At 41.7% G+C, this 18,982-nt stretch overlaps 1 protein-coding gene across 1 annotated transcript; it reads right to left on the bottom strand.

The window, feature by feature from the left end:
• Positions 1-389: 389 nt before the first annotated feature.
• Positions 390-11,119, bottom strand: TMBIM4 (transmembrane BAX inhibitor motif containing 4). The gene is made up of 7 exons (XM_090042466.1): positions 10,962-11,119; positions 7,389-7,497; positions 5,902-6,007; positions 4,271-4,304; positions 3,550-3,667; positions 2,964-3,009; positions 390-837 (listed from the first exon to the last, which is right to left on the bottom strand). The coding sequence occupies exons 1-7, from the start codon at positions 11,059-11,061 to the stop codon at positions 631-633; spliced, it is 720 nt and encodes a 239-aa protein (XP_089898592.1). The 5' UTR covers positions 11,062-11,119; the 3' UTR covers positions 390-630.
• Positions 11,120-18,982: the final 7,863 nt, after the last annotated feature.

An 18,982-nucleotide genomic window follows, 5' to 3' on the forward strand; every position in this document is an offset into this window, starting at 1 on the left:
AGCCAGCCTCTTCTGCTTTTTAACAGGCTTGTTAATTGAGTGCAGACTGATCTGTACCACAGCACGTGCCACTTTTTGTCAACATGCTTATTACATTAATCAAAAATAAAGACAAAAGACAAGTGATTTTTTTAAGTGATATTTTGTCCTTAGTTATGCAATCATCCCATTTCTCTAAATAGGAATAAAATCTTTTAAAGGAAGGTACACACCTGACTGGTGGAATTAAAGGATTGTTACAGGGTGACAAGGTTAAGTGCAATTTTCTGTTTTGATTCCAAAAGAACCATCTCTGGTAGTTGCAGAATAGTTGAAATAGAAAACTCCACTGTTTAACTGCTGGCAGCAGAGCAAATTTGACTGGTGTTTTGATCATGAATCTTAGCTGCAAATTAAATGGAGCCTTTGCAACGGTAACTGAAACGGATACAGCATGTAATGAAATACATTTTAGAATAGACTGGTGTCAGCTACAAGAAAGCCCATTCATTTCTAAAGAGTCAATAACCATGGAATGAAAGATGCTAAGATTTAGTTTAAAAAATATACTGCATGGTTTGTAGATAGTAACCAACACTATTCAGTTGTTTAACCCTATGCACATCATATTTCCATTTAGACTGCCTTCAGTTACTTTTTATTGAATGCCTCCAGTAAACGCAGCAGGTGTAGGAATAGATTGATGATATCCAAATAGAGGTTGATTGAAGCCAGTATATACTCTTCAGGGGACAGCTTGTGCATCACCAAATGAGTGTCATAAATGATAAATCCACAGAACAGAAGAGCTCCACCAGCTGCAAATACCAGTTCCACTGTCTCACTATAGAAAAACAGCTAAAGCAAGACAAAAGTGTGAAAAGGAAAAACAGTGGTAAGTTCTATTTCATTAAGCAGATACACTTCAGTATTAAAAACTATTACTAAGCAATTTAAATTATCTTGGCCTTCTACTGGAGTATACTTACTGCACCACAACAGTATTAGTGGCAGGATGTTCCAAAATTTTGTAAAAATCTTGGGATTGGAACAGAAGAAAACAGTCATCACCTTCCAGCAGATAATTAGATGAGATTTTTCCAAACTCATTATATTTTTTAGACCCTAGTAGTGCAGATACTCGTATACTACTTTCAGTATGATTATTCCCTGTAGGGAATCACATGCAAGGGTGTTTGTAGTATCAAGGCCAAAGAGGTTTGCTTGGTATTAAGTCCTCTCCACACGGGGCTAAGCAAACTACTTTTGTAGAGCTACGAAGTCAAAGAGTAAGATCCTAACAGAAACTATACAAACATCCTCTGCACCAAAACTGACTTTTTTCCCCAGCTCCTCAGTTTGTCTATTTTCACTGAGCTCATTACACTGGAAGCAGTGCCTCCTCTTAGTGGAAGAAAGGATGCTCTGCCTCCATGATAGTAATGGTAGAAGAGAATTTAAGAGAGGAAAAAAATACTACTGAAAAAGTTAATCTCTTCTCCATACTAATTTGGATAAACCCAACCATTTAAATCCCTACCATCAATTCACAGCAGCAAGAGTATTCTAGTTAAGTTAATTTGAAAAGTACAACTGAGAGGTTATAACAGAACTTTTTCCAATAATAGCTCTAATCAGTATTTTTTTGCTGATGAAAAAAATCTAACTTGTCAAAACTAAACCTGTTTGTGAGAAAGGCCAGACTTGACCATGTTTTGGTACATACAGTACCATATCCACATTCCCTCTTTTGTTGACGTGACATCTAAGTTAATCAAAATAGTCTAAAGGCAGAAAGAGAGTGAGTGATTTTTTAACGTGCCTTTTCATACTTTTTTCTTTGTAAAACAATGATCTAATAGCTCTAAGAGTAAAAGCTTTTAAAAGCAGTGTCACATTTTACAGATGGAATTTTGGAAGTTTCATCAATCTAAGATGGAAAAGCAGAGAAACAGCTTGGAGATTCACTTGAAAGATGAAGACTTATGTTCAGTCCCAGCTCAGCTGTTCTCCTATATCCCATACATGTGTCTTAAGCCCCAGGACAGTTATTTTTACATGGGTCTCCCTCAATCCCTTCCACTTGAGCAATTTCACTTTAATATTATTTTGTTCTGGTGAACATTATTTATACAAATTACACAACTGCCACCTCCACATTTAGGACAAGCACTCTAACCACTGGGCTCCAGTAAATCCTTCTTTCTGGCCCAATGAATATTTATTTACACAAAATGAAACAGATTCAACAAGAAAGAGAGACAGGGAACACCTCCCCTTCCTCTGCTGGAGCAGTTGAGCTTTGTATAAATAAACATTCACTTGGCTAGAGACTGGCTCCATAGCAGTCCCCTGGTTATAATGCTCACTTTAAAGGTCAGAGACCCACATCTGAGTGCCATAACCATTAGCTGTTGGCAATTCTGCAATGTACTGTTTTTCTGTGGAAAAAAAAACAAACTTCAAAAAAGTCTGATTCCTCCCAGTGTGGAACAGGGAAAACCCCTGAAATCTAGACATGTTTCATAGCACCAAGAAATAATTTTTTACCTAGCAACTTGTTCATACGTTGCATCAGCAATTACCCTTAATTTTTAAGCATACACTACACAGATTTAAATTAGATTGTGACTGAGCAGTCTATAGTAATAGTTTGTTTATAGATATTGTATATTGTAATGTTAATGCTTAGTCTTATATTACCATTTTCTTATTTAGATCAACAGTGAAATAAAGGGGTGTCTGAGTGATTTGGAAGTCTCAGTCATATTGATTTTCTCTAAAATTGCAGAGAGGGCTTTAAATCTGATTTAAGGCATTAAAGTTTTACAGCTGAAATTTTTACTCCAAGATCCATGAGTCCCCAAAGTATCTGAAGCAAGTTCTGATCTAAAAATGTCTTAATTTTAGGAGGACAGGGGAAGGAAATTCTGAACTCAGCAACTTAAATAATAATTTTTAGTTCTAGACACAAGACATCTTACCCGCAAGAAACCTGAGAGGATTAAAATCCACAAGCAGGCAAAGAGCCTGGAATAAAAAAGACATTAGTGTATTAGTTTTATTACTGGTTGTTTAGATGTTTTTTTCAAGCTTTTTCCTCCCCACATTAAATAACCAGATAGCTAGGTAGTATATATAAAGTGTACACATATATTATGCACAATCTGAAAGAAAAATGTTAAGATTACACTGCCAATCATTCATTGTTATCAACACTAAAATCTTCCCATTATAGGAAGCAGTGACAACTGAAGTTCAGAATTTATTACATTTGATTTAGCTACCTGATAGTCCAATGAAGACACAAATACATAATTTGTTCGTGTAGTGCTATATTTTTAAAAGTTATAATAGTAATAAAATAAACAATGCTTCCACAAGAACAAGTACTTCCTAAAGGAGTAAAGCACAGAAAAGCCTTATTTTAAGAAGTAGTACAAATCAAGGCACCCTTTAGTGACATAAAACTGAACAACTCAGCTTCCACAGACCTGATTCATGTACTGTATATATAAGACTTGTGCATTTTGTGGTTTTGTTGTTACTGTCTCTGATAAGGAAACTTACCCAGCTCCAAATTTGCTGAAATCTCTCTTCGACTGCAGAGTATATGCAGTTAGCCCAAGAAACACAGCAGTAGTAAGAATAAAAGCTTGTAGGACAATGGATACATCATAGAAACTCACTGTAAACAGAAAAAGTAAACTGTCCTTTAAAAACAGCATGTTATGCATTTGCTATAATTGTTATTTAATCAAAGCTTAAACACGATATATATTTATTTTTATTTTTTTAATGTATAGTTTGTCAGACACAGGTTTGCATTTGGTCTAAAGTCCTCAAGGCTGATCCATACTTTAACATGTACCCCGTGTTTCTGCATTAGCAGGTTCTTGACCTTTTTTCTGATAAATATAGTTTTCTTAAATAGAGCTGCTAGATCTTTTATACTCATACTAAAGGCATTTTTGGACTTGGTGTGCAAGATTGGCCTAATCCAAGGCTTGAGAGGCTTCTAACCTCACTCACACAGTCTCTCTCTTGCTCATTAACAGTCCACCCACTGTGGTAGAGTAGAAGTGTGTAACTTCTTTTGTAATTAATAGTAGAAAGAGGTGCCTTAAAACCTGTTCTCTTCCTTCTGTTTTTATGTCTTTGCTACATTCATGGTGGAATCAAAGGATTCCTCATCATCCACACTGTATTTGGCAGTAAGCAAGCATGTTGGATTTCATTTCCATATTTTCATGGGAAACTGATGGGCAGTATTAGAATGACTATTGTTTACCTGCAACAGCAACAGTCAGTGCTTCCAAAAAGGTCTATGAGAAGTTAAAGAAATAGAATTTAAAACAAAAAGAAAAAAGCGTAAGCTCAAAGCGTTCACATGGAGACAACATTCAAAAACACCAGTTTGGAATTAAGGCATTTTGCTACATAAGTTTACCACATGTAAAATGTAATGTTTATTATAGAAACATGTTCATTTATTAAAATGTTTTCTGTTCTAAAGTAAAACTGTCAAGGTAGCAAGAAAATGGCAACTTCAATTGCTGTCGTTCCTGGACAGCAAGTTATATAACTGCTATATGCAATTTTTATTTTATAGCTGTGGGAAAGTGGCATCTCCCCAAAGTATTAGGTATTATATGGCTGGTTTTCTTCTTTCAAGCACTACATGTAGTAACATTAAGTTCAAATCTCCCACAGATAATAATAAATGATTAGGTAGGTTTCTTAGAACTGCTGTAACTGAACTCTTTTCAGCTTCCCTCCCCCATGTCTTTTTCAGTGGGAATTTCAGAAACAAACTGAAGTAAGCACTTATATTCTTAAGTCTTTGACTTTTTCCTAAAACTATAGTTTGAAATTCATATATATATATAGTTTAATTTACACATTTGTTTTTATATTTTATTTAAAGAAAGAACACATTTATATGCTTAAGACATTAATCCTTGGCTGTGTTTATCACATTGGTTCAAGTTTATTATAATAGGTCTTTTCTTAAACCAATTTATCACATACCATATTTAAGAGTTTTATCCTACTCCTCCCTGCTCACCACACTACACTGCAACATTTTATTAAAATGATTTAATCATTTCACTTGAAATTGGAATAAATATTGAAAACATTTCACATCATGACTTCAGAAGCATATACCTCTGCCTTCTACTGTATGGCTTCTGAAGAAATTATTATGTCTTATAAGCCAAGACAACTTTGTGGCAGTCTTTAAAATATTTGAAGAACATAATTTATACAAGTTCAGGTGTTAAAGCAAGAAATTCAGCAAGAAAAATGCAGCTCCTTTCTTTGGCAGATTGAATTGAATTATATGCTGGGTCAAAACTCCTTCAGCTATGCTAAGTAACGATGAAATAACGGCCCAATTACACATGGGTTGACTACTGGGCACAGTGTCCTTGGGTTGGAGACACACTCAGAACTCTTAGCACCGAAGGAAAAAAAAACATTCAAAGTATTTTATTTTTCTGTAGAAGTGCCTCTGTTTGTGTCGGGGACTGCTTCATCTCCACTAAAGACTCTGCTAAGTTAACTCCTGAACGTGTATTGTGACATAGAAGCTTCCTCAAGGCCCGTTTCTGACTCACCATCTAAAAGATAACTTAAGTTGAGGGACAAGGCAAAAACAAAGTGAAGGAGCTTTATAGAGATCTTTTTAAAGCCTTGATGCTATGTACTGTTTCCAAAGGAAATTACCAGGCTGAGTTGGAGGATTCCAAGAAAAAAAACCCAGACAAATATCTTGAAGGACTTCAGGAAGTTTATACTAGACCTTTAAAAGGAGTACAGTAAACATGGGTTAGGTGTCATTAGCTTATTTTAAAACGCTGTTTGCAAATTAAAAATGTTCTAAGGATTATTCTTAACGAATGAAGTTGGAATACTTACAAATCCAAACAGTAGGTATAAATTAACAGGATGCTGATGTCTGTACAGGGTTAGGGCTAAAATCATGCCCAAAGATCCAAGCACAGATAGCAGAAGCAAAGCAGGCCTGTAAAGTTTCAGACAAAAGTAACCATGGTTAAAAAAACACTACTTGACCCAAGATAAAAAACAACCACCCACAACAAATCCTGAACATCACACATTTTCTGGAATATCTGGGAAAGGAAACTGTAACTGAAGGGCAAGGGACCTGCTTATACCAGAAGTTATAGGCTGTCTAAAGATCTCACAAAAGCACCTCCAGAGAACAGAAAAGAAAATGTCCTCACCAAGCATGCAAAATATAAGAAACCTTTTGTAAAAAAAGCAAACTCACAATATTTACACACAGTTTCCAAGTCTATCAAAACTTGGGCATGTCTAACTTGTCCCAGTTTACAAGAAAACCATTAATTCACCATTGCAATGAAACTATTAAGGCAATTCTGCAAGAAAAACAAAGATGGTTCTGAACCAGGAGCAGGATTTCAGCTATAAATATAATTAATTGTATTTTATATGGTATCCTTTATGTAGCATTTTATCATAGTCATAAAGTACAAGAAAGTTAAAGCAAAATGTAAAGCATATCTGTTACAGAGTGAATGAGATGGAAAGCTGTAGAAAGAAAAATGAGGGGAAGAAAACTACAGGTACATGAAGAATTTAGGATACTAGTCTTCAGTCAGAGTCAGAAATGATTGGATAGAAAGGAAAGGTTATAGGGGAAGGCTATGGTACAGCTTCCTGGAACAAGACAGTGACTAACTGAAAAACATTCCAAATGCCAGAATCCTGAAAGGATACTTAGGTAGCACAAGAGTGATGCTGTAGCTGTGATGGTCCAGAAATTATGTGCGGCAAGGATTCCTTAGAACAGTATCTTTTATTGGACCAACTAAGTAGTTGGGATAAAGTTAGACAAGCTTTTAAATGCAAAACATTCTTCCATGCTGGCTGGGTCCTTGTGATAGACCTAAGGAAGAGTGTCTCGCATTCAAAAGCTTGGTTGACTTTATCCCAGCTTTATCCCAACTACCTAGCTGGCCAAATAAAAGATATCATCCTAAGAAATCCTTGCCTCTCAAAAGGATATGTAAGACTATAGAACAGAAACAGCACTAGTTAAGATACCATGTAATTAAGACATGGGTTTTAGTAGAACAGAATGAAGGTAAATATAAATTCTGGTATTGAAAGCAATGGGAAACAGAAAGAAAAAGTAAACTTCAAAATCTAGTCAGATTTCAAGACTTATTTCAGAGGAACAAAGTTAAGAGATCTGTTCAGACACAAAGTGTGGTTTTATTCAGAACTCAGTTTTCTCTTTCTGTCTCCTCAGCTCTCTCCCTTTCCCCACCAAAATTTGTACATGATTATCACACATTTTACATTACAGTACATTTTAGATATTGGAAAGGGTTCCCATTTCATTTTTAAAATTTTACCTTTCATGCACAAAGGTCTGAATGGTACTGGAGTAGAGGAAAACAGCGGATGTCACTGTGGTCAGAAGAACTTGAACTGAAAGAATGCTGTAAACTTTTCGTAGAAAAGCTAGGGTAAAAGAAACAAAAAATACCTCAACTTGGTCTGGTCATTACTGGATTACATTTTAGACTAAAATTAGACATATGTTTGCAATGGGATACGGAAATGCCAAAAAAGGTTCTTACTACACACTTACAGATACAACATAGATCAGTGATTCTCAACCAGGGTGTTGCAAGATCCTTTTTAAGGGTACCACGAGGAGTTGCACAACTGTTAAGTGTGCAAACACCTACAAGAGAAACCCAAAGATTTCAACTAGGAATCCATAGTACCTAAACATTCTGACCTGTTGTAGTTCAAGTTCTTTGGAATAGAAGAACTGTTCTATTATTTTCCTATAGTGAAAAAAATGAGTGAAAGCTAAGAGCCAGCATTTTCCAACGGATGCCTGTAATCTAACAAGGTTGAGAACCACCAGCATCAGGCAAAGTTCTAACAATCCCTTTTCCTTACAACTGATGCAACTGTTGCCAAATTACTGTGGTCATCATATTATTTGATAAATATGAGAGATTGTTCACGGAAGAAATTTACAGTAAGGAAAGATTTTAAAAGCTGTATCCTGAAAGGGGACATCCAGTACCAATTTACAAATATTTGAAAGGTATCAACACCAGAGGATGGAGAGCGATTACCTGGGTGGTATGTGGGGCTATATCAAAGTATAACAGGATAAAAGAAACAAAGGAAAAAATATTAGTGGTAATGTCTTTTACATTGTAGCTAGTTTCCTGAAATGGAAGACTTAACACTTGGGATTTTTATATTAGACTGGACAAATTTTTGGAAACCATTCTACTGAATAATTCTGCAGTGGTAAGACTTTTATGTTAGGAGAGTACTTTGAGCAGGACTTTAGGCAGTTCAATAACTACAGTATCTCCTAAACAGACTCTAAATCTCAGTTTAGAGTCAAAGGAGATTTTTTTTTTAATGTGTAGAAGGGATGGAGGATGGACTGTCTAAAGCTTTGCTTTCACAAAGCAGAAGATCATTCAGGTTGTTATTCCCACCCAGATCACCATTCAAGGGAGCCAGAACTCTCTGCTTATATTCCTGGGCAGTAATAGTAAGCACTGGAGGGTTTGTGCACAATCATCTGTGCCATGGGCTGGATAAGTCCTGCAGGGCCAGTTCATGTGCTATACTGGACCCCTGTACTTCCAAGATAGGCCCTAAACCACCAGATGGCGTCCCCTGTGTGTCCAAATCAGGCCCTGGGCCAACTGCTGGTGCTGATCTAATGTGCTCTCTGGCACAGTTCCCCACAAGTCTGGAAATCTGCCAGCAGGGGAGTGGCAACCCTTGTCACTGCTCCCCCAGTGCCAAATTTTCAGACATGCAGGGCTCCTGCAGATTGGAAGGCATGGCTGCACAGGCAGGATTTGGCCCATAGGCCAGGGTAGAGCATCCCACTCTAGAGAATCTCACTGCCAACAGCTTCAGGAGGAGGAATGCACTAACTTGTTTTAAAGCACAGATATGGAGAAAGAGAAGATTTGAGGGGCATGAGAAAGACTGAACTCATCTTTACTTCAAGTCTAATCAAGCTATGATCATAACCACATCTATCAGAAACCATAGAAGTCTCAATTCTGCAAATGCTTACACATACATAATTAAACACAAACAGAGCTAGTAACACTCTGTCCAAATTAGCACATGCTTCACTATTTGCCAGACTGGGGCCTAGTGTCACAATAACACAAAGAAGTGTACATGAGTCACTTGTTAAGTGGAAATGTTCCATGCTCTGAATTATTAAAAGCAGCATTGTGCTGTCTTTAACATCTCTGATGGCCATTTTCCTTCTTCAGAGCCCCGCAGAAACGAGACTGTAGGCTTGCTGGGAAAATCTAGCTACAAACTTAGGACAAGAATGTATGGTTAAGAGTGTCTGACAGAAGGAAGAGCAGATATACACCTTCACAGACTAACTAATTCAAGTTATATATACAGAGAGTGAGAAAGAGCAAAAGCTTTTGTCAGTCCAAGTTCACATCAGATGCTGTGAAAGAATGTGCAGAAAGCAGATCACACAGGCACCAGGTCTGCATTTGTGATGGTCCCAAAGACACATATAGTTTTTAAATTCACATGTTTGAGCTCATATTTCATTTAAAGAAAACATGGGTTTATGTGCGTACAAGAACCTCTCACTGTATTTACTGTGTTGGTTCAAGTCTATTATAATAGTTCTTTCCTTAAACCAATTTATCACGACATGTTTATAAGTTTTGTCCCCTCCTTCCTCCTCAATGCAATCCCTCTTCCACATCTTTCAGAACCTCCTGCTGATGTTCCAGCTGCACTTCTGCTCACACCTTTTCTGCTATGCGCTCCCTATCCATGACCCTACCAAGCTCTGGGACCTCCTAATCAACATCCTCCTGGCTCTGGATAAGCTGGCCATCTAGGAGACCGGCCTGGAGGCTCTGGCTGGGGGGAACCCAGGCAAGTACAGGGCTGTCTTCCTCTCATTTCTTTGTTTGTATCTCCAGGAAGAGATCCCCTGGTCAGCTTGACTCATTCAGGGGGTAGCAGGCACTGCTCAGTCCCCCTTCTGGATCCCTTGTTTTGAGCCTGTGACCCTCACTCCCATTCCTGTTTTCTTTTTATTTGTCCCAAGCAATCATAGAAAATTAGGGTTGAAAGGGACCTCAGGACATCATCTAGTCCAACCCCCTGCTCAAAGCAGGACCATCCCCAGCTAGATCATCCCAGCCAAAGCTCTGTCTGGCCTGGTCAGCCCAGCAATCAGCTGATGTGTCCTCACCGGTTTCCCTTACTAAGTGAGGATTATAATAATCTCTGATGGCCTAAACCCAAATTTATGACACAACAAATAGGCCTGCTCAGGACTACACTGAAACAGCCATAAAGAGAGAGCCCACAAGACATGACACTACAATATTTTACGAAAATGATGTAATCATTTCCCTTGACACTAGGATCAACGTTGGTAGCTTTCCATATTGCAAATCCATAAGAAACGACTTCTGCCTTCCAAGCCCAATTCACGTAAAACAAATTTTTCCAGCCAGGAGACCTTATGCCACCCTCCAGCTCCTCTGTGCAATACAAATTTTTCATTTCCACCTGGGGGAAACTGTACAGCTGTTGCGCTCTGCTTCGCCCAAGGAAAGGCACGTGCCCAAAAGCTTACAAAGAAATAAAACTTTTTTTTTTGCAATGGTCTAGTTGCTCTAATAAAAGGTAACTGCCTCTCCCACACGGACCGCTGGGCTGCCAGGCCCCCCTGGGGGGCTTTTGAAGAACTCGCCCTTACACCTTGCCAGTCTCGTTCAGCGCGCAGACCCCAGAGTAAGGACAAACCTATCCTCCCCGCCAGCACCGCCTCCCGGCGCCGGGCCATCGGTATGTCCTGGCAGGACGGGGGCACCTGAGTCCACTGGCCCGCAAGCGGGAGCGCCCCGCCGGGCCCACGCTGCGCCCCGCAGACCCACCCATGCGGACGTGGACGCTGGCCGAGGCCACGCTGCTGCCGTAGTTGAAGTCATCCTCGATGGAGGTGCGCGGGTAGCTCGGATCCGCCGCCATCGCCATCGCAGCGTCCTCACTTCCGGGTGGCGGCGTCGAGCGCCGAGCAATCGAGCCGCCACCGGGAGGGCAGCCGAGCAATCGAGCCGCTTGTTCCGCAAGTGTGCCCTGGCGCGTGCGCAGGCACGGTCCCGTCTGCCTGTGGCGCTGGGCCTGGACCTGCAGAGCGACTGCCGGGCTAGGCTGCGTTGCCGCTCGGGGCCAGGGGTGTAGGTGCCCCTGCTCCGCTGCCCGGTCCTCGCCCCTGAGCTGCAGTGCCCCAGGCTGCCGCTGCCCCGCTATAGCCCAGCCGCACAGCAGCAGGTCTGGTGTGTGCGTCTGGCCGTAGGTAGCCACAAGCACCGCGGGGCTGAGTCTTGTCACAGCGGCAGCCCAGTGTGCTCGCCCCTGCCGCCGTCGCGCCCCCGCCCGGCTCTCCCACTGCCAAGGGCTGCTGGGGGCTTTGAACAGGTCTTTTAGCCCCTCTGCCCCTCAGGTTCTTCCCCCCGAGAAGGGGAGTGATGAAGTTGGCCTGTGGCGATCTACTGAAGAAAACCTCTGCCTGAAAAATGATTGTTCTCCATCTTTTTAGGCTCGAGGCACCCCTTGGACAATGCCAGTTCTTAGTTTTCACTCATTTTTTGACTATGGGAAAATGCTAGAGCTGAAAGCAATTTTTCTTTTGGAAGGACCACAACAGGTCCGAAGGATTTTAACAGTACAGCTTCCCATTTGAAATCAAGGGGCATGGCCAGACAAGCAAGGAAGTGCGCTTCTTCAGGGGCAAGTAGCAGCGGCACAACTTGTGCCACTGCTACTTGTCCCCAGGAGAATTCCCATGCCACATGCATTTTGGTGGCTGGTTACCCTGGGTGGGATAGGGGAGGCTGGCCCAGCAGGTATGCTGGTCCCAGCAGCCATGCCTGGGGGGCTTCCTGGGTCTGCAGCTGCAGCAGAACACCTGGCCAGCAGATGGAGCGTGGCTGTGGCTGTGGCTGTGGCTGTGGCTGTGGCTGTGGCTGGCCAGGCTTGTTTTGGGCGGTGTGCGCTGCCGTCACATGAACCACGTCACTTTCTTTCCACCTTGGGTTGTTTTGAGCTCAGGATCTCCCGGGGTCAAAACACTGTGCTGCAAGGTAGCAGTGCGGAGAACGCCTGCATGTGCAGCACCACATATTGCACATCCACGCTCGTTCGGACACAGCCCCTGGGTTTATCTTGTGAGTCACGTTTGCGCACCTAACAGCGCAAAGTGCGGCATCCTATGATATCCTTGAAAGAATCTCAAGGCACTCCAGGATGCTATGGCACCCTGGTTGAGAATCACCAGCTGTGGGTTATTAATTACTGCTCAGCCTGATTGACTCTAAATTACCCTTTTAAGATAAAGCTTTCTTTGTAATGTAATAAGATCAAATTTGATAAAACATGCTTTCTTTGGCAGGCAGTTATGTACTATTGGAATATGGAGTGTCTGAAATTATAATGTACTTCACATTTACCAGTGAATAAATAGTAAACATCTAAAAAAGAGAGAAAAGGGATTCTTTGCTGTTTATGTGATATTTCTCCATAAATACATGAAAGGTTATTTTTTGTAGGGTAAGCTTCTTCACTACATTGACACAGGCCTGCTCCACTCACTGTTTATGGTGCTTTTATGCGGCATTTTATTTGTCTTATCTCCAGAAAGTCAGTTTTTCCTTTTTCAATTTTTTTTTAGTCTGAAGTGTCTGAGGGGTAATGCCTGTGGCTGAAAAAGCAGCTTCTCCAAAGTGGTCTTCCTCTTAACTGTTATGTGGAAATACTTCTCTTTCTTCATTCTGTCCAAAGAAAATGACTATTATATATCAGAGTAAAACTGCTATAAATGCCCACCTACAACTAAGTTTCGCCACTTTAAAGGTGCAGTAAACAGTAGACTTATTCAGACTTTCTTCTTACTGCAGGGCTGAGCCAGAAAGGTAATGCCTGTTGAATATCCTCAGTCTAATTAAGTGGGAAGTGAGGGAGCTCACCATCTTTGTAGAACAATGATTCTTAAATGGGGTGCCATGAGATCCTTTCAAGGGTGCCACACAATGTAAGCATTGTTGGGGGGTGCAAACATGAATCGCAAGATAAACCCGAAGATTTCCAATAGGAATCTATAGCGATAAAAATACTCTGATTTTTTGTGGTCTCTCAGTTCTTTGCAACAAAAGCATTGGTGATGCATAGGGAGTGCATGGAGGTGCATATGCACATGCACCCCCTGAGAGCGCTGGTGCACCCTGTCAGGCCACGCTCCCTATTTAGGCGATGTGCAGCAGGGCAGGTGGAAGTGCAGGTCCCACCCCTGCGAGCACTGACTGGAGAGCAGGGCTGCCAGCAAAAGTGGCCGTAAGACTTCTGGCAGCAGTGCAGACGGTCAGTGTAATCAGCTGTGGGGGACCCCACACCCTGGTTGCTGATTGATGTCTAGGGCAGGCATATGCCCTTCCCCGACTCAAAAGGCACCAGTTGCCCATGCACAGAAGAATCACTATACTGCAGCCAAAAGAAAGTGAAAACTAAGAGCTGACATTTTCCGAAGGGTGCCTTGAGTCTATTGAGGTGTGCCTTGAGTTTAAAAAAGGTTGAGAATCACTGCTCTAGGGGCACTAACCACATTGCACTTTCAGGTCTTTTGTATGAAGATTGTCCCTTGAACCATCACTTGGGTTGGTTATCATAAGCATCTTCTTTAGACAGAATGACAAATGCAAGACCACATGGAGACACCTTCACTCTAAGCACTGGCATCTCCTCGACTATGTTATTATTAGAGCCCATGATCAAATGGATGTCCATATCATGCAAGCCATGCAAGGAACTGATGACTGCTGGACAGATTGCTGTCTTATTAGAGCCATTATGAACATGCAGCTTGCTCCAAAACACTAAAAAGAGCCAAAAGCAATGCAAAGGACCCTCAACACCAAATTTCTTCAAGACATGAAGGTCTGTAAGGATCTCCATCAGTGTCTCCATGAAAATCTCTCTGCCTTGTCTGTAAATGAAGGCAACATTAAGGAACTCTGGAAGGGGTTTAAAACTGCTGTCTGTATGGCCTATGCTGAATCCTTTGGCTATACCACCCATCAGTACCAAGACTGGTGTGATGGGAGTGACACCGAGATCCAGGACTTCACTAAGGCTTTTGGTTCCATCAATCATGAATCTTTGTGGAAAGTACTTGTCAGATTTGGATGTCCTGAAAAGTACATCAAGGTCCTGAGGCTTCTCTATGACCTCCAATAGAACTGTGATTGTTCTGTTTAGTGAATCAGAAACCGATCCATTTCTCATCTGAATTGAGGTTAAGCAAGGATGCACCACTGCCCCAGCTCTGTTTTGCAGGGCTCTTTAACCTGGGATGTTTTTACTTGAAGACCCAAATACTCAAAACAACCATCCTTGACCTTCGATACACTGGCGACTGCACCAGCCTTGCACACACTGAGGAAAACCTCCAGACAGCATTGGATCTTTTTGGAGAAGCCTGTTAAACTTTGGGCCTCTCTCTCAACATAGAGCACTTAAGTTTTCTCAACCAGCCTGCCATCAGTATGATTCCCCCGTCCCACATTACCACCAAGGGAAAGACCCTGGAGGTAATTAAGCACTTCCCCTACCTCAGTAGCCACCTCTCTCAGAGAGTGAACATTGATGAGGAAATACAGCACAGGATCCAGTGCACAAGTGTCTCCTTTGGGAAATTGTTTCAGCATGTCTTTATTCATTGTGATCTCGGAAAAAGACACCAACATCTATGCAGTCATCATCCCCACCCTCCTCTGCAGATGTCCAAGGGTGGGCAAAATGGTTGATCGGGCTGGTGGCCAGACTCCATTTCCTAGCAGCCACTGTCTTTGTGGCTGGAGCCAGTTTCCATGGAGACCCCAGCAGCAGCTCCACTGTGATAGGGTGAGGCCAGAGTTTGTGGAGACTGGCCCCAGCGATGCTGGCAGGGCATGCGGCAGGGCGCAGAGCTGCTCCAGAGCCCAGCTGGGATCTTGTGGCTGTGACAGCACGATCCAGAGCCAGGGCAGAGCCAAGATCTGCAGCTTGCATGCTCCAGGCAGGGGTGTGCAGGCAGTGGATTGTGGCTGTGCCCCAGCTCCTTGCAGCGGTGACAGCGTGGTCCAAAGCCAGGGCAGAGTCGCGATCCATTGCCCAGAGCATGCAGGTTGCTCTGCCCTTATTCTGGATCATGCTGTTACTGCTGCAAGATCCCAGCCAGGATCCATGGAAACCTTGGTCTCACACTCTTACTGCGTGGATGCTACTGGGGTTTCCATGGAAACTGGTTCCAGTTATGTGGTCAGGGGCTGCTGAGAAATGGAGTCCACTGCTGGTGGGATCCAGCCCATGGGCCAGACTTTGCCCACCCCTGTTCTAGTCAGATGTATTGCATGAACCTGCTGTCTGCAAGATTCTCTGCTTCTACCCCAGCTCCAGAAGCTATTTCTGCATGTCCCTGTTTATAATGCTGTTTTCTGTTAATTCTCTGTCCTCTCTCCTTGTTTAAGGAACCTCTTGTCCCTTTCCTGTCTAGTCCTCTGTTTCTCTCAGTAAAGAACATCTCTCTGCTCCTTTTTGTTCTCTTCTATAATGCTGTCAAAAACTTAGTAAAACTGTCAGTTTTTCCTTTTCTTTCCCTGGAAATTTGCCAAAAATTCTGTAGGGGATAATATTTGTCTTCAGGGCCACAAGGCATTAAGTGCAGCAGCTGGAGAAGCTGAGAAACAGAACAAGTAGTTCCCCTAAATTAATGTAACAGTATAATGTATTAAGATGCATTAATATTATATAGTAGCTATGGTTAGTTGAAATAGGTATGGTTCCAGTTTCTGTGGTAGCAATGATATAATGTTGTTTTTTCCTTTGATTTGGAATTCCATTTTAATAGTAATTTTCCTAGTTTTGGGCAATCTCAGAGATGGTAGATTTTTTTTAAAATCTAACCTCCCCTGTGCAGAGAACCACTATTGTAATCTAAGGTTAAGTGATGGACTAGGAGCCTCAAGGGGGATACATAACCAGGCATAGGGTTTGGGCTGGAATGTGTGTGGGCAAAGTACTTGGAAATAGAGTTTTGGAGAGGAGAGGCTTTTAACTGCATGTGCATCTTTATAGGTAGTCTTCACATTGAAGAAATTACCCTAATACTAGTCACTAAGAGGCAATGAACTTGTTCAAATCAGCAGAGCAATCAGCAGAGCACCAAACCATGAGGGGCTGTTATTCACCAGAACAGTCCTTACAGAGATGCTGCAGAACTGGAAGGGATGGTTATGTATATAGGCATTAACAAAACTGCATTTCTTGGGAAGCTTCATGCCAAATAAAGTATTACCTTTGCCATAAACTCTTTTATATCAGCTGCAGTCATGCCCAAAGTGCACTGTTAAATAAATGTGGTTATGCAGTGATTGTACTGAACTAAGTGGCTTAATGATGTTGAGAGTCTGGTTATGGCATGCTGAGTGCATCTAATCTCTATGTGATTTTATGCGTCTCACTTTGGGAAATATACCTTATAAAATGCTAAGTATGTCTCATAAAAAGCAAAGCACTTGTTATGTTGCTTTACTTTTTCTGCATCTGATGTTTTTATAAACATGCCTGCAACACACTAGTTTTATTTAAAATTACCACTGCACTGCAAGCTTCACTGGACAGGGACTGCTGGGTAGGCACTGTTCATTCTGATTACCTCTCCTTTGTTGCAACATTGAGCACAGTGCCCAAGGACCCTCTTTGTCATTTGCTGTCATAGATGGTTGTAAGTCTTCACATTACATCAACTTCTTCTCCTAAGGCAGGATAAAATAGACTCCTTTCCCCAGATTTCAAGGAAATCCATGACTTGGCTTCATGTGGTTTCATGTGGATGCAGGAGGTATAGCTGCTACAGGATCAGGAAAATAGGGCTGGAAGGAACCTTATATGGTCATCTAGTCCAGCCCCCTGCTCAAGGCAGGATCACCTCTGCCTAAGTATTCCCAGCCATGTGCCTGCGTAACCAGCTCTTGAAAGTTTTCAGGCATTGAGATTCCACAGCTTCTCCAGGTAGACTGCTCCAATGCTTGATTACCCTCATAGTCATCCTAATCTCCAGTCTAACTTCTCCCAGATGCAACCTGAGGCTATTGCTCCTTGTCCTGTCTCCTACAGTCATGTTGTTTAACATTCAGCATGCACAGACATTCACTCTCTCAGTAGTGACTCTTCTGGGAGTGATTTAATCCTCGTTGTTCCCAGATTTTCTCCTGGAGCAGCCATTTTTACCCTGGGAGAAAAAGCCAGAACACCTGTTTACTCATAGTTTCTCCTGGGACAACAGTAACCTCCTAGAAGAAACTGAATGTCTGTATAAGGGAATGCTAACTAAGATGTGTCATTCCAGGAGTGTTTTAAGCACAGGTGGGATGCTCCTGACTCCATAGCAGCATAGAAAGAGAAAAGGTGACATTTGGTCAATTTGACCCCAGTGGAGAATATTAACAGACTGGTCAGTTCTGGCACAAACAAGACAGTGAGGGATACAGTCGAAGGTGTCTGGTTAGTTTGATCAATGGATGCATTCACATAAGTCTTATTCTGAACTAATTCATCCTAAAATGTACTTAATCTGCTTTCAAAGTAGATTATAGAATTTTCAGTAACTGTCCAGTTAATTCAAAGAGGAATGGTGCCATGTGGACACAAGACATTTTAATTAATTGTTTGCATTAAATAATTCCTCTCCCTACCAGTGTAAACAATCCCTCAGCAAGGGCTGGAGACAATTTCACTACAAAGCATTTCTAAAGTACACTTATAAACATATACAATACACTATAGCTGCAAAATGTAATGAAGTTCTTATGAGTCAGGAAGACAGCATAAAGAAATTCAAAGACAGATGTGCCATCTGCTGCTCTAATAACCCCGATGGTGGATTTGAAAATCCACAAATCAGGGGAGCACAGTTTTATCTTCATTAATACCTAGGGTTTCATGAGACAGCTGAACTGTTACTCTGGCCTTCAGCAATCAGATGACCAGGCTGACCTTTCATTCTTCTAGGATAAGGTACTTCTATGAATGTTCCTTCAATTTGGCATACTCTTTGGCTTTACTTAATGAGACACTACATTGCTATTCGTCCCAAGTCCTGTCTACACAACAATGTTTTTCAGTCACATATTCCACAGTGTGTTCATGAACACATATTGTGAACATGTATTTTGTACTATTTATACTTTATTGGCATAAGGCTGTAATTCAAAGCCAGACTAATTTAGCAATGGCCTGCAGGTCTATAGGCCACTGGAAACATCTTGTGTGTGTAGATGTGGAAAAAATTTCAGCTATGCTAAAGGAACTATTGGGTTGCTTATATACAACTTTGGTGTATACCAGATTATTTGAATGTGGAGTTTTCTCCTTCTGAGATATCACTTAAAATTGGCCTATTTTCTAGAAGTTTTTCTGGGATGTTTAGGTTCTCAGTGACTAAGTGTCTGAAGGAAAAAACCTTCGAATATGCAGCACCTGAACCATCAGGAAGGTTTTAAAAGATGCTCACTCTGACAAAAACCACCTGACATGGCAAATGGATTCTGGTATATCACCATAATCACCAGGGATCTGGATTTCTGTTTGCAACTGGAAAATGCAGAAAAACCTGGATTTTTTCCTTTAAAGGTGAAAAACACTGGAAACCATGGGTTTCCCCTTGCAGGCTGGCAGAGTTCTAGCTTGCAAGGAGCTGCTTGGGGCTGGGAGGAATGGGAGGAAGATGATCACAGGCAGGGGGTACCATATGCATGTGCATGCATACACATCCATGTGGCATCCAGGCAGTGTGGTGGAGAGCAGCTCCTGCAGATCCCTGCAAGTCTGTGGGAAAGGAGGGTATAGCTGACACAAGGTGTGG

Source organism: Crocodylus siamensis, chromosome 4 (genome assembly GCF_052110815.1).
Source record: "Crocodylus siamensis isolate JL-2025a chromosome 4, ASM5211081v1, whole genome shotgun sequence".
Lineage (NCBI taxonomy): Eukaryota > Metazoa > Chordata > Crocodylia > Crocodylidae > Crocodylus > Crocodylus siamensis.